Below are 23,046 nucleotides of genomic sequence, written 5' to 3' on the forward strand. Positions count from 1 at the left end.
TTTTTTTTTTTTTTTTTTTTTTTAATGAAAAAATTTCATTCATTTATAAAATTAAATTTTTATTTATAATTTACAATAATATACATTGGGATTATAAAAAAAAAATTTAATTATATATAATTTATATAAAAAAGTATATTTTATATGTATATAAATTTACTAAATATAAAATTTCAAAATTTCTTTAGATGATTTATTAATTTTCTTAAGTGAATGAAGATTCCAATATTTGATAGTTTTTTTTTTTTTTTTTTTCTTAATTTTTTATGTTTTTTAAAAATATTACAAATTATTTTAATAGTTACAAAATATTTTTAAAATATTATTCCTTTATCATTTTAAACATTATTAAATACTTTTTCATTTAAGGAATTTTTTTTGTAAATATTATACATATAAATTTTTAGTGTTATTTCTTTGCAAAAAAATGAAGAGAAATTAAAATGAAAAAATATTTTCAAAAATTATATAAGACAAGATACAAAAATGAATCATATAATATTATAACATATAAAATATAAATTTACTATAATTAAACATTTGATAAAAACAATAAAAAAAAGTTATGGAAAATAAAAAGTACAACAAATTAAAAAATGTAAAAACAAAACAAAGAATAATGAAACAACAAAAAAAAAAAAAAAAGAAAAACAAATAAAACAAGACAACAAACTAAAAAATTCATTTTAAAAAAAAAAAAAAAAATATTTAAATTATATTAAGTCTAAATATATTCCAACTTTTATAATTTTTTTTTTTTTTTTTTTTTTTTTTTTATTTTTAGTGAATTATAAAAACTAACTTTCATTTTAAATTTATTTTAGCCTGAAATATATTTTTATCTTGTTTATTTCTATTTTTATTTTAGTTTATTTAACTAATATATTTATTGTTTAAAAAATTTCACTTTTTTTTTTTTTTTTTTTTTTTTTTTTCCCTTAATTATTATATTTCCTATTTTATTTCACATTTTAAATTTGCGGGGTAATTTATTTAAAGCATTTTTTTTTAATACTGTATATTGATTTTATCATTATAGTTTTTTTTTATTTTTTTTTTTTTTTAAATTTAATATTTTAAAATATTTATGATCATATAATAATTCTTCAGATATTAAACAGTTTTTCAATTTCATAATAAAAGATGCAACATGCTTATTATGTAGATTTTTTTTTTTTATTTTTTTTTTTCTTTTTACACGCATAGTTTTATCATTATCTTTAACAACTGGAAACGAACAACTCATTTCATCTCTTTTATTTTTAGTATTAACAATTTTAATAATACTTAAACTTTTGCAAATCTTTATATTATTCTTCATTTTATTTCCCTTAATATTCTTTTCTTTTATGTTATTATTTCTTTTTATGAAGTGTTTGTCTTTACCTTCCAATTCGTTTTGTTTTTTTTTTGTATGTATTAAATCTGTTGTAAATGCTTGATCTTTTATTTTTCTAGTTTTTGATAATTTCATGCTTTCTTTTATTTTTTTAATCTCATAATTTATAAAAGTTTTTTTATTATTAATGTATTCACTTAAAATAACTGTATCTTTCATTTTTGTTCTATCTAAATAAGAATCAGACAAAAATGCACTTTTTTTTTCCACTTTTTTTTTTTTTTCTATATCTTTATCCTTCATACACTTCTTGCTTTTTGCTGTTGCAGATCTACTCTTATTATTATTTTTTTTTTCTTTAATCATAAATTTGCAATTTTTCGATCCAAAAAGATATATATTATTTTTACTAGATATATTATTATTTAACAAACTTTCACGATTCATCTGTTTATTAAGCAGATTATATTTTTTATTATTATTATTATTATCAGCAGTGGTATAATTATTATTATAATCATTATTTTTATTATTATTACTTATCTTATTAATATTATTATTATTAATATTATTATTATAATCATTATTTTTATTATTATCAATGTTGTTACTATTATCGCTAATGCATAAAAATGAGTCAATATATTGATATTCCTCTTTATTTGATTCATTCATTTTTCTTTTAAAAACATTATTTGAATTTAAGGTAAAATTAAATTTATTTCTACTAAAAAATTTTATCTTTTCATCATCTTTTACGTTATATGTACTATTTAAATTTTTATTCAAAAAATATTTCCTGTCAATATCAGTGAATGAATTGATAGTGTGCCTAATTCTATGGTGCCTTATACTTTGCAATTTCTCTTCATCTCTTTTTTTATTAATAATATTTAAGTTATTTGCTTCTTTTCCTTTTAAATTAATTTTTATATTTTTGTAATTATCTTTCAAATATTCTTTCTTGTTCTCAAATTTTTTATGTTCAATTTGTTTTCCTTTTTTTGTATAACTATTTAAGCTTTTTATAAATTTACCTACATTATTATGATTACTGTCAACAAACAAATCACCATTTTTATTATAACTAGAACATATATTACTATTACTATAATTATTAATAGTAATAATATTTTTTTCCATAGTATTACTTAAATAATTATTATTAGATTTTTGTTCATTATTTATTAATTCTTCTTTTTTTCTATCCACTTCTTCAATATCATTATTCAATTGTTTTACATCATTAAAGAAATTATTATTACCAACATTTTGTAAATTATTTTTATTAATTTTTGCATCACTAAAATTACATGAATTATCAAAATATTTTTTCTTTAATCTCGTTTTCTTTTTAAGATTTATTTTTTTCAGTCCATTAGAATTATTAGATTTGTTTTTATTAAGTCCTTCAAATTCATCACTGTTATTTGTACCTTTAATATTTCTTGTCATTGATGAACTCTTCAATAATTTTTTTTCATCAACCATTTTATGTAATGAAGATTCATAATATGCTGAAAAATTCATAAATTTGAAAAGTGAAATACCAAAGCTAATACCAGTCATTAAAAACATATTTTCATCATAATAAAAGAAATCATATGCAGTTGGATCATAATAATTTTCAACTGTACTTGCGTTATTTTCTATTTTATTTGTATCATTTAAATTTTTTGACTTTTTACATTCAATATTTTCATTTAAAGAATGATTATTATTATAAAAAGAAATATCATAATTATTATGAGATTCAATAATTTCCTTAGTTGAATCAACTTTTATTTTTGTATTTTTTTTTTTTTCTATTTGACTGAAATTATTATCAGATTCCTTGAAGTTATCATTTGTCTTTTCATTTACCTCAATATCATTCCAATTATTATGAATTTTTTTATCATTTTTTATTTTGTCATTTATTATATAATTTTTTAAATTGTATTGAATCATATCTTTATTTTCTTTATTTTCTCTATCTTCTTTATTTTCTTTATTTTCTTTATTTTCTTTATTTTCTTTATTTTCTCTATCTTCTTTATTTTCTCTATCTTCTTTATTTTCTCTATCTTCTTTATTTTCTTTATTTTCTTTATTTTCTCTATTTTCTTTATTTTCTTTATTTTCTTTATTTTCATTATTTTCTTTATTTTTGAATGTTTCATTATTTATAGTAAATAAAAAGTCTTTATTGACATTCGATTTAAAATTAAAATCTTTTCTTATTTTCACTCCTATTAAAGACATTTCTAATGTATAACTACAATCAATATTAAATTCATATCCACATATATATCTAGCTATCCCTCTATTTTCATTTTCAATTTTAAATTTTGTATCTTTAAGAGAAAACCATGGTAAAGATTCTGCAACTATTTCAGGAAATATTTCTGCAAACTTTTTATTTTTTAAATATATATTTGTATTTGAATTTCCAAATAAAAAGCAATTATATTTTCTTGAATGACCATGAAAATCACAAAAAAATACAATTTTATTATTTTTACTAATTTTTTTTATCAATGATTTTGCTGCATATATAGTTGGATGTAGATAAAATATCGGTTTATTCCATTGTCTGTTTAAATCAAATCCATTAGAACAATATCTATTATGACCTAACACTACACCATCAATATTCAACATTGGTATTATAATAAAAATAAAATTATCACGTAAAATATTTGCATATATATTATCTGATATAATGAATGATATAAATCCATGCATTGCATAACTTGAATTAGTTTCTCCAGGATGTACACGTGCTGTTAAAAAAATAATATTTTTATCTTTTTTTTGAAAATTTAAAATTCCATTTGAATTTAATGATCCTTTAGTTTTGTTTTTCTTTGTTTCATAAATAACATCCTTCTTTAATAAACTAGAAAATTGATTCATAAAAATGTCAGAACTTTTATTTATTGTTTTTTGTGATAATACTATATTTGATGAATTCTCGGTATTATTATTTTCAATGTTTGTATTATCATTTTTATTATCATTTTTATTATCATTTTTATTATCATTTTTATTATCATTTTTATTATCATTTTTATTATCATTTTTATTATCATTTTTATTAACATTTTTATTAACATTTTTATTATCATTTTTATTATCATTTTTATTAACATTTTTATTATCATTTTTATTAACATTTTTATTATCATTTTTATTATCATTTTTATTAACATTTTTATTATCATTTTTATTATCATTTTCATTCATATATGAATTATTTTCATTTAAATTATAAAATATCTTATAATGAATCATTTTATTACTATTGCTTATATTATCATCAATATTACCATAGTTTTCTTCTTTATATTCATTTACATCTGATTTATTCATTTTGTTAACTTTATTTAAATCATCAAAGCATGTACCAATATATAATCCTGTATCTTTTAAATTAATATCATTATTATTTGAAAAACATGGTTCATTGTTAATTGAGATAGAGACTTTATTATCCTTTTCATTTTCTATATTCCTCTGACCTGTATAACGTTTAATGCAAAAGAATTCATCGTTTTGAAATATATCTGCTTCTTCTGTTTTTACATTTTTACGATTAGAAATGAAGTTGCTATTTTTAATTGTATTTATATGTTTATTGTTGAAATGATTTTTTTCTTCGACTTTATTATCAGATATTTCATTAATTATATCATTTATTTCTTCTGAGATATTTTGATTTTCTTTTGTTTCCTTTTCTTGTGTGTTATTAATATTATCATAATTTGTTATGACTAGGATTGGGCATTTAAAGCCACAAATAGTTTTACATAATGTTTGTTCTATATAATTAATAGTTTTATTATTCTTTAAATAGTCTTTTATAGAATTTAAATATTGTGTTAAATATGAATAAGTATATGGATAACAACTACAAAAATATACAGTATCGTAAGAATAAGTAAAATCATAACTAAATTCTAATGTATAAGTGTTGTAATTTAAATTTTCAAAACAGTTTTTTTTTATATTAAAATATTTTGATGAAGTATTTTTTATATACTTCACATCATATGCACATCTCTCCCAATAAATATTTTCGAATTTATTTTTACACTCTGAAAAAATTAAAGGGGAATATCCTTCTCTATATAAAAAATAAGGTTTTGACATATTTACTATTTTAAATCTAACAGTAAATGGTTTTTCCAACTTTCTGATATTAGATACTGAAAATTTATCACAAGAATCAACAGAATATTTGATATTATCACAATCAATATAAATATCTTTATTTATTTCATTAAAAAATTCATTCATATTCCTCTGCTTATTTTTTTTTTGATATAATTCTTCATTATAATATTCATCTGGAACGTAACTAGCACTAAAATAAAACCATTGATTTTTTTTTTCATTCATCCTTATATCATGATTTAAAAACAATGAATAGATTTCTTTATTTTTTTCCTTCATTGCATATTTCAAATTAGCACTTTCAAATTTGGAATTAAATAAGATATTTGTTTTGGGAACATATAAAATTTTAATATTGTCTATTTTATAATTTGGTGGATATATATATTTGTAATTAATTCCTGGTTCACATATACAGTAAATATTTTTTATTTTTTCATATATACAACAATAATTATTACTTGTTTTATCTTGTTCATTTCTTTCTTTTAATATATTTTTTTCATATATGTCATTTTCCTTTGGAAAATTTTTATCAACTTTTATTTCATCACATTCTTTTTGATAATCTTTACACAATTTCACTTTATGTAAATGATTACCACTGAAATTGTTTTCATCAATATTTTTATTTAATGAAAGTTCATCTTTTTCAGATGGATTAAAAATGTTTTCATCATTATTAATTTTGTTATTAAAACTTTTCTCTTCGATAATTTTAACATTTTGTAATTTTTTTTTTTTAATTTTCAAAATATGACTTATGAAATTATCATGATGATGAAAAAAAATTACATTAGAATTATTCACATTTTTATATATGGAAAAAAAATTATAATTCAGTAGTTCTGTAATATAATTTATATTTTTAAAAAACAATTTCTTATTTTTCAAAACACAATCCTTTAAATTATTATTTAAATAATCTCTTAAATTATCAATTTTTCTTACATTATTTATTTTATTTTCACTGCTACTATAATTATTATTCTCATCATATATTACTGATGGAATTTCTATATGTATATTTGTGTCTTCATAAATTAACTTATAGGATTCATGATAAATTAATTCTAACACATTTTTTACATTTTCATTACTATTTAAATTATCTGCATTACTTTTTTGAATATTTTCTTCATTGGAGAGAAGAAAATTTTCTGAATTGTCTTTTAATTTTTTTACGCATTCTATTGTGTTTAGTTTTTCCTTTTCATTTTCATTATTTAAAATAACATTTTCCTTTTTATTTTCATCAATTTCTTTATTTAATTTATTATTTTCTATATTTATATAATGAAATAAAGAAATAGAGCTAGGTTTATTACAAGTAAAATCATAAAGATTATTGCCACCGTCTTCATTTTTAATAAGCATTATATTTTAAATAAAAAAAAAAAAAAAAAAAAAAATATATATATATATACTTGACCTTATCACAATTATGAAATTTTAAAAAAAAATATTTCTTTTCATATATATAATTAAAAATAACAATTATAAAATTTAATTAAAAAATATTGTATATACATATAAATTAAAAAAAAAAAAAAAAGAAAAAAAAATTTTGTTTTATTACTTTGTGCACTTTTTTGCTAAGTTAAAAAAAAAAAAAAAAAAATTCATTAAAACAAAGAGTACAAAAACTAAATATAAAATATTTCTTTTAATATTTCTAATATGTTTTAGCTTATTTTAACAATTATATTAATAATATTCTTTTAAAGATATAATTCTTTAATAAGATAAAAAAATAACCTTTAAAAATTAATTTGTTTAATCTTAATATTATAGCTTTATAAAAAATAAAAAAAAAAAAAAAAAAGGTACTAACTAAAAATGAAGAACAACTATTTTAAGGATTTTTTTTTATATATTTAACTAAATATATTATTTTTTTTAAAAAAAATCAAATATAAGAGCAACTAAATACTATCGTGAAGAATAAATAGTACACATGATTAAGGTCATTTAAAATAAGAAAAAGGGATACAAAGATTTTAAAAAAAAAAAAATTTATGTTCTATAACTTCTTTAAATAGTTTATAATAAAACAATCTTTATAACTATGGAACACTTTTTTTTTAAAAAATTTAGTTTTAATTTATTACGTAATATATATATGTGAAAAAAAATTAATACCAAAAATTTATGAAATTTAAAAATGTTAAGTTATATCTGAGATTTTAAAGACAATTTTAATAGAAGAATAAATTAATTTTCAATCATTTTCATTAAAAATTTTGACAAAATATAATTAAATGCTTTCATAACATTTTCTAAATCTCAAATAGTTTTATATTTTGGAATTTTTAATTTCAATTTTTTTTCTTTTTTTTTGTATTCATTATGATATAAACTTCATATTACTTTTCATATATATCAAAACATAAAATTGAAGTGTAATTCTTTTTTTTTCTTTTTTTTTGAGGGGGGTATTTGGGAACTATTGATAAAAAAAAAAAAAAAAACTTTTTAAACGAAGAAATATAATATATTATTCTTATGTATTTTTAAAAAAAAATAATGTTAATGATTACAATAAATTGAATTTAATAGTCTTAAAAAAAAAAAAAAAAAAAAACACGGAAAAAAAAAAAATAAGAATGTTATAGAAAATATAAAGAATAATTTTATACAGGAATAAAATACAAAATTTTTTTAAAATGGAGATAAAATGATTTAAAAATTTATTTTTAATTAAAAACATTTTTATATAAACACATTTTTATTATTGTTACAACTATATTATTTAATTTTTTTTTTTTTTTTTTTTTATTCTTTCCTTTCTCAAAATATATTTAATAGGTAGCAATGGAATCTCAAAATGATATAATAAGTTCATTAATTTTATTTATAAAAAAAAATAGTATTGATGATGATTTAATATATACAAAAAAGATATATCATTTGATTAAAAAAAATAAAATATCAAGTAATTTAAAAATATTTGATGAAAGAGAAAATATATTTTATAGTATATCTTCAATTATATGTAATAAATTAAAAATATACATCTATATATTAAAAAATGAAAATGTTTCTATTGTTTTTAAAAACTCTATTTTGGAAAATAAAATTAATGATTATATAAAAAATTATGATATGTGTAGTATTCCTAAGAGCTATTTAGTAATAGAATATTTTTTGAAAGTTTTGACTTTTTGTTTTAACAAAATAAACAATAAAGACAAAATATTTTTCTTTAGATTTTTAAATAATATTTCATTATTGTTAGAATTAGAATACAAAGAAAATTCTATAAATAAAGGACAATTGACAATTTTCAGTGAAGAACTAAACATTATAATAATAAAATATATTAAAAATTTGTTTATATATGTATGTCCATTCAATATATTTGAAAATATAAATGAATATGATTTAATAAATATAGATAAAAATGTAGAATGTTATGACTCCAATAAAGATTACGATTTATTTTCATGTTTAGTTAATGTTATAAAAATTATTTTAGAAAATATAATAAATAAAAATAAAAAAATAAAATTGAAAAGTTTAAAATTATTGTATACAATTCATCAGAAAATAGAAAATGTTTTCATTATTAAAAAATTATTTAAAGGAGTTAGTCTAAATCTTTTTATTCTATATAAAAGTTGTGATATAAAAAATTTAAGAAGTTTTATTATAAAAATATTTTATTTATGCTTTGATAAAATATTAATGCATTATTCTTGTATTCAAAATAATTTTACCATATTATATCTAAAAAATGAATGGATAGATATTAATAAGGTTTACTTAAATAACGAAAATTATAAAAATTATAAAAATTATTTTACATTTTTAAAAGAAAATTCTTTAACCAAAATGTATTTTACTGAAAATGAAGAAAAAGAAAAACCTAATACACAAGAGGAGAAAAATGAAAATATTAATTCAGACAAAAAAGTATATATTAATAAAATTCAAGATGAAAAAAAAGAGGTAAAAATTGATGAAATTCATGATGAAAAAAAAGAGGTAAAAATTGATGAAATTCATGATGAAAAAAAAAAGGTAAAAATTGATGAAATTCATGATGAAAAAGAAAATATAGAAATAGATGAAAACAAAAAAATTATCTCAAATATTTATTTTATAAGTTATTATATTTTGATTAATTACGATGATAACATTAAAGAAATTTTTAATTTATGCAAAATTATTATTAAATATTTTTATCTTTTAAATAAAAATTTAGTTTTAATGAGTTTTTTTTTTATCTTATCTCAAATGTTATATGACGATGACAATTTTTTTACACATATTTATTTTTTATTTAACAAAAATATAATAGAATTTTTTGAATTAAATAATATATATATAGAAGATTTAGATGAAATAATTAGAATTTTAAATAATAAAAATTCATCTAACTTAATTAATTTTAAAAATAAGAAATTTGAAAATTGTGATGAGATATTTGATACTAAGAAAAGGTATGATTTAATTTATAAAAATACTTATTTTTATAAAGACCTTTATTCTATATTTTTTAATTTAATTAAGTTATTAAAAACTGAAGAAAATAATTGTTCTTTAAATAATATATCTAATTATTCTATTGAAAATTTAAATCATAATATAGGAGATTATTATTTTAAATATTTGTATAATATTTTTTTATTCCAAAAGCAAGATAATACTTTTCTTCTAAATTTTTTAAGGGGTTTTTTTTATTACAATTTTATTAATAAACAGATTAATAAATTTTTATTTCAAAAAAAGTTTAATCTTTTAGATTATATATTACACTTATATGAAATATCTGATTTTTCTTGTGTAAAAAATCAAAATAATTTATCTTTTTCTAATTATAACTTACTAAGTGAAGACAATACTCTTTATTCTTTAAATATATATGAAAATAAAAATGAACAAGATAATCATTTTATAACTGATAATATAGAAGAAGAAATAAATTTTCATAAATTTCAAAATATAAAAGATGGATTTAAATTTCAAAATATTAGGTTAATAAAATTATAAAAGTAAAATAATTATAATTCTTTTTTATAATAAACTGTATATATGCATAATAATTTTTTATTTATACATTTGAATTTATTTTTTTTTGCTTTTTTTTTTTTTTTTTTTTTTTTTTTTTTTTTTTGTAGTCTAATTAACGGTGTAAGTATTTTTTTTTTTCTTTTCACTGATGAAAATGAGATAAATAACTATTTAGATGAAATATTGTTTTCTAGATGGTATTGTAATGAAAGTTTAATAGAAAAAAAAATAGAAAAAGATAATTTTGTTTTAAAAAATAAATGGTGGGAAGATATATATTATTTTACTGATTCAAAAGAATCAAATATATGTAATGATAACCATAAGAAAGAGATTAAGGAAAAAAAAGAGAAAATAGAAAAATTAAAAAAAAACACTATAGATAAAAAAGAAATAACTGATGAAATATATAAAAGAAATGATATAGAAGAAAGAAAAGAAGAATCATATAAATTAGAAGATAAATATAAATGTTTACATTTCATTAATTTTTATTTAGATTCTATTATCATAATATTATATGTACATTTTAAATTGATGATAAAAAAAAAAAAAGATAATCTACAAAGTCAAAATATAAATACAAACATTAATTTAATAAATATTAATAATTATTACGAAAAAATTTTGCAAAACGATTTATTAAAAAATGTTTTAAGAGAATATTCAAATGTCTTTAATATATTTTTCTCTTTAGCAATAAAAATAAAATTTCTAAATTTTAATATAAATATAAAAAAAATGTTAGAAAAAATAATTTTATTTTTAACTTCCAATAATGTAAAAAAGGATGAAATAAAATTAAGGAGAGAAGTAAAAAAAGATAACGTTTACATTTATTATTATATATCTTTATTAATGATATGTTTAAATAAATGTTTTTGTGTGTTGTTTTTATGTATGTATGATGATTTATTAGAAAAATATTTCTACAAAATTCTGACTTTCTTAATGTTTAATATAAACAGTTCTTCTTCATATGTTAAAGAATTGTCTAAATATACTTTATTAAATATTCATTATTATTTAAGTGAATCAAAAGAAAACAAAAAGAATGGCAGTTTTACTAGATGTGATGGGAATATAGAAAAGACATATATATGTATTAATGAAGAAAATAAAAAAGATAAATATAATATATCAAATATAATCAAGATATATAATGACATTATAGCATCTTATATATATAAAAAAATAATAAATATTGATTCATTTAATAGTTGTAATAAAATTCTAAACATAACTAAATTTTTAGCTATTTATAATTATCATACATATATTTATAAAGATATTTGCCTAAATTTAATCAAATATACAAAAAAATTGAATTTTTCTTACTTATCGTATGAAAATAAAAATGAAATTATTATAAATATTCTTAATATTTTTAACTGTATATTATATATATTTTACAAATATATCATTAATAAAAGAATTCAAATATGCAATGAAAATAATTATTTTATTATTATAAAAAATTTGTTGTTTCAAGGTTTTGTTTACATAAATTTTAATAATTTAAAAGATTTAAACGAACAATATGATAAACAGAATAAACAAAATTTTGATAAAAAAAAAAAAGACACTCTAGAAAAAGTATTAATGAATGAAGAAAATAAAGAAATTTTAAACAAAAATTTTTATGAACATATAAACGGAAATAAAATAAATAAAAATGAAAAAACTAATGATAATAATTTATTTGAAAAGTGTTATAAATTTAATAATGAATGTTATTCTTCCATAGTTCATAAAGATGTAAAAAAAAAAAAAAAAAAATTATTTTTGTATAATTTCTTTTTCTTTAAATTTTATGATAACATTTTTGGCTTAGATTACTTTAATATAATTTCAAATAATAACTTAAAAAATGAGTATTCGAAAATTATAAAAGAAGATATGAAAAATATCATAAGAGAAATAAAAAAAAATATAAAATGTAAAAGTATTGTTAATGTCTTAATAGATGATGATTTTTATGATATAAATGATGAAGAGAATAAAAAAAAAAAAAAAAAAAAAGATAATAATGAAAATCAATATAAAAATAATTTATATGATAATAAATATTTTGAAAATATAAATTATAAAGATTTAACATATTATGCAAATATTAGATATACAGTTTCTCATATTTTTAATTTTTCAAAACGATTTTTATGCCAAGAAAAGTAAATAAATAAAAAATAAATAAAAAATAAATAAAATAAATAAAATAAAAAAAATAAATAAAATAAATAAAATAAATAAAATAAATAAAATAAAAAAAATAAATAAAATAAATAAAATAAATAAAATATGTTTATATAAAAAAAAATATATTTGTTCATATTTAAATAAAAATTTTATTAATTATATTTTTACTTTATTTTTTATTTAGTATATATATAAGATTTAATTCATACCTTTGTATATTACGGTGTCTTTTTGTTTTTTCAACTCGCCTTTTTGAATTATATCCTAAAATTCATCAAGTAATACAAAAAAAAAAAAAGAAAAAAAAAAAAAAATTAATAATTATGAAAAAAAAAAAATACTGCTTTTATTTATAGATATGGGGATATATAAAGATAAACTTTTCTAATAATACATATATGAATAATATAGTTGCTTTAAATATAATAAATTATATAATAACAATTGATGATAAATATTCCTTTGATAGGTAAAATTTTAAATATTTATATTAAAAATATTTTAATGTTATTTTTGTTTCTACATAAAAAAAAAAAAAAAAAAAAAAAAACATTAAAATGAAATAATTCTACTAATTTTTTTTTCCTTCTATATTTATTTTTCTAGAATTTTAAGTGATATAATCCCTCAGATATTTGACAAATTAAAAAGTTTTGAAGTAAAAAATGAGATATCAGAACAAACCTACGAGTACAAGTAACATATTTTCTTTTAATTTTTAAAAACATATTAGATAAACTATTGTGAAACAAATTTTTTTTTTTTTTTTTAATTAATTTTTAATTTTAGATTTTTATTTAATGTAATGATATTCTTTTTAAATATTTCAAAAGAAGAAAAATATTTTGAGCAAACACATCCAGATATTCTTTTTTTTTGTTTAAAATGTTTAAATAAAACAATTAATGAGAAAATTAAAAAAATATCTTTAAATATCATTTGTAATTTATATCTTAATAATATTTCAAAGGTAAAATTAATTTTTTTTTTTTTTTTTTTTATTTTCATTATATACACATATATACATTTACACAAATTATTTATTTAAATATTTTATTAGATAAAAAAAGGTATAGAGAATTTAATAATCATAAAGGATAGAATAAATTTTTTTTTAAATGGGGAAAATATTACAGAAAAGCAAATATTAGATAATATTTTTTTAAAAGAAAATGTTAAAGATGTTTTACTTATTCAACCATTATACTACATATCATGTTTATTAAAAATAAAAAACTTAAAAGAAATAGTTTCCTTAATAATACATTTAGACCAAAATTTATTAAATTTTCTAATATTCTATTTTTCTTTTTTAAATTATAAATATAAATATAAATGTGGGTTAAATCAACATTCATTAATTGTGTTTAATCACTTTAAATATTACTAAACTTATAAAAAAAACTAAATGAAATTATATGAAATGAATAAATACATATTTTGTTTTAAATCTTAATGATTTTAACTTTTTTTTTTTTTTTTAAGAATACTTATTCTACAAATTTTTATACTTTTTAAAAATGTATATTTTTATTATTTCTTTTTGTATTTTTTTTTTTTTTTTTTTTTTTTTTTTTTATTTTTATATATTTAATTATAAAAACTTTTTTTTTTTTAATTTTTTTTTTTTTTTTTATCATAATTTATAAATTATTTTTTTTTTCTTATTTTTATTTTATTATAGGTGCATAGATTTTGATTTTATTTTTATATTTTTCTTATATATGTAAAAACATATATTCTTGTTTTTCTTTATTTTAGGAATATCTTTTTGTTATAAATGTACTTCCATTTTCTTTTTTTTTTATTCTGTTTTTTTCTTTTTTTTTTTAAGTTTTTTACAACTAATTCATTAATTATTAATTCTAAATTAAGTTCTATAGCTTTTTTAAAAACAAATTTATCTAAATCGTATTATGTTAATTTAACAGATAAAAAAAAAATACATTTAAAAGGTAAGAAAATATATGATGAGCATTTTGAAAAAGGTAAACTTAAAAAAAAAAATGAATATGATAAAACAGAAGAAAAAAAGAATCAAAATGAAATAAAATCAAAGAAGAATAGTAACAAATCTTTTAAAAAAAAATATTACAGTAAATCATTTAAACGGATCTATAATAAAGTTGAAAAAGACAAAGAACTAAATACAACTGAAGATAAAAATGAGGAAAAAAAAGTAAAAAGAAAAATGACGAAGAAAAAAAAGTACATAAATCGAAAAAAGCTTAAGAAAAAAAAGAAAAAAATTAAAAAAGAAGAAAAAATTTTGAATATGTTTCAAAATAACCTAAATTATTCCATTGAAAAACTAAACAAAAGAACAAAAAAATATGAAATATATAAAGAAAATGAAAATTTAAAAAATAATGTTTTAAAAAACGAAATTCTTCAAAAAGTTTTAGGAAAAAATCGTCCAAAAAATGTGAAACTTCCCACCCCCCCAAAAAAAAAAATATTTATTGATGATATTAGTGATAATGATGACCTCAATGAAAAAAAAAAAAAAAAACTTACAAATATTAGTAAAAAAAATAGTTATGAAAAATTTAGATTTGAAAATAACAAGAATGATAATAATATAAATAAAAAAAAGGAGGAAAAAAAAAAAATAAAAAGTAAAAATTATTCTAATTTTAAAAATTTAAATCATACTAATAAAATAAATTTAGAGAAAAAAAATAAAGATTTAGAACAAGATAGAAATTTTCTAAAAAATGATTATCCATTGGTTAATAAAGGAAAAAAAGAAAATAATTTAAAAACGAATATTACGAATAATAATAAAAAAGAGATAAAATTAGATCGTATTAATATTCATTTAAAAAAAAATGAAAATATTGAAAAAATGGGTAATGAGGAAAAAAGAAAAATCAACGAAGAAAAAGTAAGTCACAATTTGATAAACAAAAATGAGTCTGAAAAAATAAAGGAAGATAAAATAAATAATGAAAAAAAAAATGGAAAAATTAATAAAGAAAAATTAGGAGATGAAAATAAGGATGCCAAAATATCAACTGAAGAAAAAATAAATGATGAAAAAAATAAAAGTAATATAGATATACAAAATATTCTAAAAATTGGGGACTCTATTGATAATTTTAGAAGAGAAATTACAATTTCAGATAATCAAAATAAAGAATATAACAATATAAAAAGCAAATTAATTAAATTTGATAGCATCATAGACTTAAATGCAAATAAATTTGCAGAAAAAAAAAAAACAACAAGTAATAACGAAAATTTTTATTTTAAAGATGTAGGAATTTTTGATAATTTTATTAATGTTTACTTAAAATATAATGAAATAAAAACAACCACGAAATATCAAAAAAGATATATTCCTTTGATTCTTTTTTTTATTAATAATATTTATTACGATTTACAAAATTGTTTAGGATATTTAAAATATAAGAAATTATCAGCTATGAAAAATACTAATTTTTTCTGTAATAAAAATAGTGATTCAAATTTTTTACAAATAAGAAATAAAGATAATTATATTATAAAAAATGAGGAAATAGTTTATGAGAATATAAAAAAAGAAAAAGAAATAAAAGAAGAAGATAAAAAAGATGTGATAGAAGACAAAGTAAAAGATAATAATATAACTAATGATATAAATTATGACAATAAAATAGAACAAATAATTTATGTAAATAAATATAACGATTTGAGCAAAAAACTTATAAGAACATTTTTTCTACATTGTCCTACAGGAACAGGAAAAACACTCATATATTTATTACCAATTTTTCAGTGTATTTCTAATTTTAATTTTTTAGAATATGAAATGCTAAATTTAATTAAAAATGATAAATATGTAAAAAACATTTTATTTGATCAAAAGAAGATATTCTATGAAAATAAAAATATTAATGAAAACTTTACTTCCTTTTTTTGTATAGATAAATTAAAAGAAAATTTTTTTATTGATTATAATATGCAAAAGATAAATAATATTTTAGATTACTTAATTAATAAGAAGAAGAAAAAAAAAAAAGTAATAAATGAAGATGATAGTTTAAAAAATGAGATAAAAAATGACAATCATAAAGAACATATATGGAATGATAACAATATAAATGATTTAAAAATTAAAAAAAAAAATGACATTTTAATTCTCACCTATAATAAAGAACTAGCTGTGCAAATTTATGAGTTACATAAAGATATAATTAACTCTTTTTATAAATCTTTTAATTCAGATTTTTTTAAAAATAACGATTCATTAATCTTTTCAAATTCATTGGAAGAAGAAGAAAAATCTCTCATTGAAAAAATAAATGTAAATTTTAAAAAAAAAATTAATATTAATGTATACCTATTAATTGGTGGAAATAATATAAAATATCAATTAAAAAGTTTAAAAAAAAAAAAAATAAATATCATCAATGAAAACTTAGATAGTACTGATAACTGTAATAGTGATAATAATATCAATAAATGCTCTGATGGAAATAGTAATAATTGTGATAACAACAATAAGTCTTCTGATAAATTACAAAATATTAATATATATATAGGTACACCAGGAAGACTAGATAAATTAATAAATGAAAAAAAAATCATAAAATTAAAAAATATTTCTACAGTTATATTTGATGAATACGATTTTTTTTTTAATTCTTTTAAAACTAGTGATAGCAAAAGTAGTGACCAAAAAATAAAACTAGAAAATCCATATTTTTCTAAATTATTAAAAAGTATTTATTTAAATAATAAAGAAGAAAACAAAATATATAATAAAAAAAAAATTTCATATACTAATGTAATATGTTGTAGCGCTACTTCTGCAGTTTATTCCTATCTAACTTATACGAAACATATAATTACAACAAATTTTTTACAAAATTTAAGATATAAAATTAATAAAAATATTTTAGAAAACGATAATCTACAAAATAACTTAATTATAAATGAAAAAGTTAATGAGGAAATAAATACTAAAAATAAAAATGAATTAATAAATGAAAATAAAGATATAGAGAAAAAAAATGAAGATTTAAAAAAATATATATCTTTTGGTAATTACGAATTGGAAAAAAATACGTTAAATGAGTTATTTAAAATAAACGATGTAGTTAAAATTCCAGAAAATTTAATACATTTGAATTATTATTATGATACAAAGGATAAAAAAAAAAAAAATAATGCAATTTTTAATTTCCTAAAAATATTGTTTTCAAACCCATTGAATAAAAATGTTTTAGTCTTTTGTAATACTAAAGTAATTTAATACAATTTTTAGAATGATATTTTTTACTTATTCATTATTTTTAATATTAGAAACTTTTTTTTTTATGTTTATATATTTTTCAATTTTTTTTTTTTTTTTTTACAGAAAAGGGTTATGGATTTGAAGAGTTTATTTAGAAATCGTTTTGATGTAGATATTCAGACAATTTTTGGTCATAAAGAAAATGAAAAAGAAAAAAAAAGAAAAAAAAAGATTTTCAAAGATATTAATTATGCAAACTTTTTTAAAAATAATTTAATAGATTATAAGAATTTAAAAAAATATGTAAACTTTTTATTTATATCAACAAATATATTATATAGAGGAATAAATTGTGTAGGATTTACGACTGTTGTTAATTTCGATATGCCTTCAAGTAATTTTTAAAAAAATAATAAAAAAAAAAATACATATATATATATATAAATAATGCAAAATACTATTAATAAAATTTAATTATATTTATATATATATTTATAAATATATATACATTTTATTTTAGATTTAACAGAATATGCCCATAGATGTGGAAGAATAGGAAGAATAAATAATAAAGGAACAATAATAAATATTTTTGAAAAAAAATATAAAAGAAAATATTATAAAGAAATTTTCAATAAATTAAATATAAATGTTTTTGATATAGATTGCTATATGAATAATATATTTACTTTAAAAAAAAAGTGAAAATAACAAAAAATTTTATTTAATTTTTTTATGAATTAATTATATAAGAATAAAATTATCATTTGTTAAATTAATTGAAGTCTTATTTACTTATTTTTATTTTTATTTTTTTTTTTTTTTTTGTTATTTTTATTTATTTAAAATTTTATTTATTATTATTATTATTATTATTTTTTTTTTTTTTAAAATATTTTATCTTAAATTTGTTACTTTTTCATTTATTGTTGTTTATATATTTTTTTTATTATAATTATTAATATTTTCTTTTTTTACATTATAAAATTACTATTTCTTTATTTTTTTATGGTTATTTTTTCTCTAATTTGTTTTATCTTTTATTTTAGATATTTCATTTTTTTTATTTGAAAAAATGAATTGCATATTACTATTTTACGGTAATCCTTGTAGTGGAAAAGATACCTTCATAAATTTTTTATTAAAAAAAAAAAAAAAAATTCTTTTATTTCTCTATTTTTTTGTGAATTTAACAAAGGACAACTCTCATAAATATATAAAAGAGAAAATATTCTTCGTAAAATTAATTAAATATTTTTATAAGATAAATAATTTTAGATATAAATTAGTTTATAAAGAAAAAAATGAATTGAGAATTTCTTTTAACTTTTTAATATATTTGATAAGGCATTTTAGTATTATTATAAAAAATAAGTATTTTTATTCTTATAAATATATGAAATTAATTCACCTAAAAAAAAAAAAAAACTTTAAGAATAATAATAAATATGAAAAGTACACAATTAAAAAGTGGAGAATTAAAAAACGCCAAAAATTATTTAATTATTTTAAGAATTCTAAAATATTTTTTGTTTTTTATAAAGAAATAGTAAAATGGAAAATATATTTTAAAAAATTTTTAGAAAAAAATAAGTTTTGTATTTATAACATATCAACTGATTTTATTGAAAAACAATTTTACCATAATTTAGAAAAAGACACTTTTAAATTTAACATAACTAATAGGAAATACATATATACATTAAATAAAAAATATATAATTTTCTCAAAAAAAATAAATAATTCTTATTATTTGTTTATTAAAAAAACAAATATTAAGAATGAACAGTTTGTTATAAATAAAAAAAAAAAAAAAAAAAAAGTAACATTAATTAATCAATCAAAAAACTGGAAAACAGCAAGAACAATTGCTTATGAATATTGTATGAATTTAATGAAAATAAATAATAAAAATTATATAAAAGATAATAAAAAAAAAAAAAATAATTATTGTAATGAAAAACTTGAAAGTAAAATAATTATCTTAAATGATACCTTTCATTTTCCATCGATGAGAAAACAGTATTATATATTATCGAAAAAATGTAATTTTTTTTTTTTTTAAAAAAAACCTAAAATTAGAACCTAAAATACACAAATATGTGTATGCATATTTACTTTTTTTTTTTTTTTTTTTTTTTTTTTTTANTTTTTTTTTTTTTTTTTTTTTTTTTTTTTTTCATTAGATTATTACAATTATATACAAATTTTTATGAATACTCCTCTTAAAACATGTTTAAGTAGAAATAAGAATAGGAAAAAATTTAAATATATATCTGATAAGACAATTATAAAAAATCATAAATATCATAGAAAATATGCAATTAGACTAAAAGAATACAAATGTAAAAATTTGTTAAAAACGATTAATGTTATTAAAGGAAATTACAAATGGCAAATGAAAATTTTATCCTTAGAAGTTAATTCTTTTAAAAAGAAAAAAGTAATATATATATTTTTATAATCTTTATCTAAAATCATTGAAAAATTTTAAACTTATTAATATATACTTTTTTTTTTTTTTTTAAAAAGTTTTTAGAAGTTCTATTTTTTATATATAAATATTCTAATTATTTCAAGGATACAAAAGAAAAAAAATTGATATCTATAAAAGAACAACATAAGCCAAAAATAGAATTAAACTATCTAGATGTATTTTCAACTATATTCTCTATACAAAAAAAAAAAAAATATATATTATAATCGCGTTTCATTAATTAAAACTTTTTTTTTTTTTTTAATGCAGATTGTTAATTTGACTATTAATAAAATTATTCATGAAAAGTTGAAAGAGCTTCCTAATGGTAAATATAAAATAAATTATTAAAAATATATAAAATAAAAAAAATATTAAATTTTTTTAATTTTAGACCAAAAAAATGAATATGCAAAAAAATTTCGTTTAATTAAATTACAATTATTAAAAGGTAGTAAATTTTCAATATAACTTATCATTTATTCTTATATTATTTCTTTTCTTTTTTACACATTTATAGAATGCAAAACTGGAAAAACATATAACATAAAAAATATAGAGAACAAATTTATAATTAATTAAATAACAATTTTTTTTTATATATTTATTTTATTTTTTTTTTTTTAATTTTATTTATTTTATTTTTTTTTTATTTTAAATGATGTTTATAAATTAGAAAAAAATTTATAATAAAAAAAAAAAAAAGAAAAAAAACTTTAATGATAAAATAAACTACTGAAAAAATTACTAAAAAATAAAAGATAGAAAAAGGCGTAAACTAACAGAATATATACTAGTTATATTTATATTCTAACATAAAAATATAAAAAAAAAAAAAAAAAAAAAAAAAAAAAAAAAAAAAAAAAAAAAAAAATAGCTTCATAAGTTTTTTTTTAAATTTCATTATATTTATATTTTAAATATTTGTCTATAAAATATTTTTATTCAAAATAATTTTGTTTATGTATCAATGTAAATGCTTTGCATTTTTCCTTTTTCTTTTTTTTTTTTTTTTTTTTTTTTTTTTTTANNAAAAAAAAAAAAAAAAAAAAAAAAAATTTTTTGATAGATAATCTTATTAAAAAAAAAAAAAAAAATTAAAATGTTTTTTTGTGTAGAATAACGGAACCATACTCATCAAATTCCTATAAAAATATAGATGAATAAATATAGATTTAGGTTCATTATATTTATTTTTTTTTTTTTATTAATATTAATACATATTTGTTAATTATATTTTTTATAAAACTTTATTATATAATCTATTATTATTTTATATTTTAATTAACTTGTTTAGATATCCAAATTTTTTTAAAAGTAGCCAAAGAAGCTAAAATTGATCCTCCTATAAAAGTGCTAAACTTTCTTTCCGGTGGTGCACTAATTCTTATCTGTTCAAATATAAAATGAAATATATCAATATATATATAATATATATATAATATATAATATATAAATAAAATAGTATATATAATAATACTGTTATATCTTTAGGAGCGAATTTTCTGATTTCATTTAATAATCTATCACCAAAACCTAAAATATCAAGATAATTAAAAAAAAATATATTATTTTTAAAAATATAGGAATAAAAATAATATTATTATTTTGTATATTGAAAATAAAATTGTAAAAATTAAATATATATTATAATTAGAAATTACCATGAAATAAGGTTGTTCCTCCTGATAAAACTATATGAGAATATAAAGTTTTTCTTAAATCCATATCAGCTCTTGTTATTGATGTTACTATTAGTTCAGATAATCCTGTATATATATATATATATAAGTATATATAAAATTTGTATTAAAAATTTTTAATTATTATCTTACCTAAATATTCTAATCCTAAAATAGATGGATTAAATAAAACTTCTGGTGCTCTATATCTTTCAGATCCAATCTATTAATAAAAAAAAAAAATAAAAAATAAAATGGTTTAGAAATAATTTTTAAAAAATATTTTGTTTTTATATATTAACCAATATTTGTGATCCATCAGGAAGGATATATGGTAAAGTGGTAATAGATTTTTCAGAGGAAGTTTTTTCTTTATTCATATTAAAAGAAACATAACAACAATTTTCTTTCATATTTTTTACTATTTCCATTTCAGCTGAAGTATTAAATAAATGTCCATTTTTTCTTAATAAATATCCTAAGTAAGTTGTGATATCTCTTCCAGCAACATCTGTTCTTGTTATTGTATTAGTTATACTATATCCTTTAATAAAAATATGAAAAAATAAAAAAAATAATATAATTTTACTAATAATATTTATATATAATTTTCTTTTTTATTTACATATATGTATATATATATATATATTTTGTTCAATATATTTTCTTCTCTTTTTACCTTCATAAATTGAAACACAATGACAAACTCCATCTCCACAATCTAAAACAGTTCCATTAGTTTTTCCACAGGAGTATAGAGAAAGGATAGCTTGAATGGAAATAAATAAAGCTGGAACATTAAATGATTCAAAAAAAACCTCAGCAATTTTCTCTTTATTTTTTTGAGGATTTAAGGGAGCTTCAGTTAATAAGACAGGATGCTAAAAAAAAAAAAAAAAAAAAAAATATAAATAAAATACAAACAAATAAATTTAAATATTTTTATTTAATTTAAATT

The 23,046-nt window shown here is 15.9% G+C and overlaps 5 protein-coding genes across 5 annotated transcripts in view; 3 read left to right on the top strand and 2 right to left on the bottom strand.

The window, feature by feature from the left end:
- Nucleotides 1-1,033: 1,033 nt before the first annotated feature.
- PGAL8A_00099400 (zinc-carboxypeptidase, putative) lies at nt 1,034-6,874 on the bottom strand (the record flags this gene model as incomplete). Its single annotated transcript, XM_028672577.1, has 1 exon — nt 1,034-6,874. One exon carries the CDS (start codon nt 6,872-6,874, stop codon nt 1,034-1,036), a length of 5,841 nt encoding a protein of 1,946 aa, XP_028526110.1.
- Nucleotides 6,875-8,311: 1,437 nt separating this feature from the next.
- PGAL8A_00099500 (conserved Plasmodium protein, unknown function) lies at nt 8,312-14,099 on the top strand (the record flags this gene model as incomplete). The annotated part of the gene is made up of 7 exons (XM_028672588.1): nt 8,312-10,476; nt 10,621-12,684; nt 12,894-12,987; nt 13,066-13,178; nt 13,316-13,405; nt 13,499-13,679; nt 13,770-14,099. 7 exons carry the CDS (start codon nt 8,312-8,314, stop codon nt 14,097-14,099), a joined length of 5,037 nt encoding a protein of 1,678 aa, XP_028526111.1.
- A 390-nt stretch (nt 14,100-14,489) lies between these two features.
- On the top strand, nt 14,490-18,635 carry PGAL8A_00099600 (ATP-dependent RNA helicase, putative; the record flags this gene model as incomplete). The annotated part of the gene is made up of 3 exons (XM_028672599.1): nt 14,490-17,939; nt 18,054-18,324; nt 18,451-18,635. The coding sequence occupies 3 exons, from the start codon at nt 14,490-14,492 to the stop codon at nt 18,633-18,635; spliced, it is 3,906 nt and encodes a 1,301-aa protein (XP_028526112.1).
- Nucleotides 18,636-19,005: 370 nt separating this feature from the next.
- Nucleotides 19,006-20,988, top strand: PSTK (L-seryl-tRNA(Sec) kinase, putative; the record flags this gene model as incomplete). Its single annotated transcript, XM_028672610.1, has 6 exons — nt 19,006-19,975; nt 20,117-20,373; nt 20,463-20,582; nt 20,677-20,734; nt 20,801-20,857; nt 20,927-20,988. The coding sequence occupies 6 exons, from the start codon at nt 19,006-19,008 to the stop codon at nt 20,986-20,988; spliced, it is 1,524 nt and encodes a 507-aa protein (XP_028526113.1).
- Nucleotides 20,989-21,503: 515 nt separating this feature from the next.
- ARP1 (actin-related protein) overlaps nt 21,504-23,046 on the bottom strand; it is a gene marked incomplete at both ends in the record, with an annotated part of 2,867 nt that continues 1,324 nt past the window's right edge. The window contains 7 exons of the mRNA XM_028672621.1: nt 21,504-21,551; nt 21,696-21,797; nt 21,887-21,942; nt 22,071-22,175; nt 22,242-22,311; nt 22,391-22,632; nt 22,768-22,969. Coding sequence (XP_028526114.1) covers nt 21,504-21,551; nt 21,696-21,797; nt 21,887-21,942; nt 22,071-22,175; nt 22,242-22,311; nt 22,391-22,632; nt 22,768-22,969 — 825 coding nt within the window. The remainder of the gene's footprint in view (nt 21,552-21,695; nt 21,798-21,886; nt 21,943-22,070; nt 22,176-22,241; nt 22,312-22,390; nt 22,633-22,767; nt 22,970-23,046) is intronic.

This window comes from Plasmodium gallinaceum (assembly GCF_900005855.1).
Source record: "Plasmodium gallinaceum strain 8A genome assembly, contig: PGAL8A_v1_62, whole genome shotgun sequence".
Taxonomy (NCBI): domain Eukaryota; phylum Apicomplexa; class Aconoidasida; order Haemosporida; family Plasmodiidae; genus Plasmodium; species Plasmodium gallinaceum.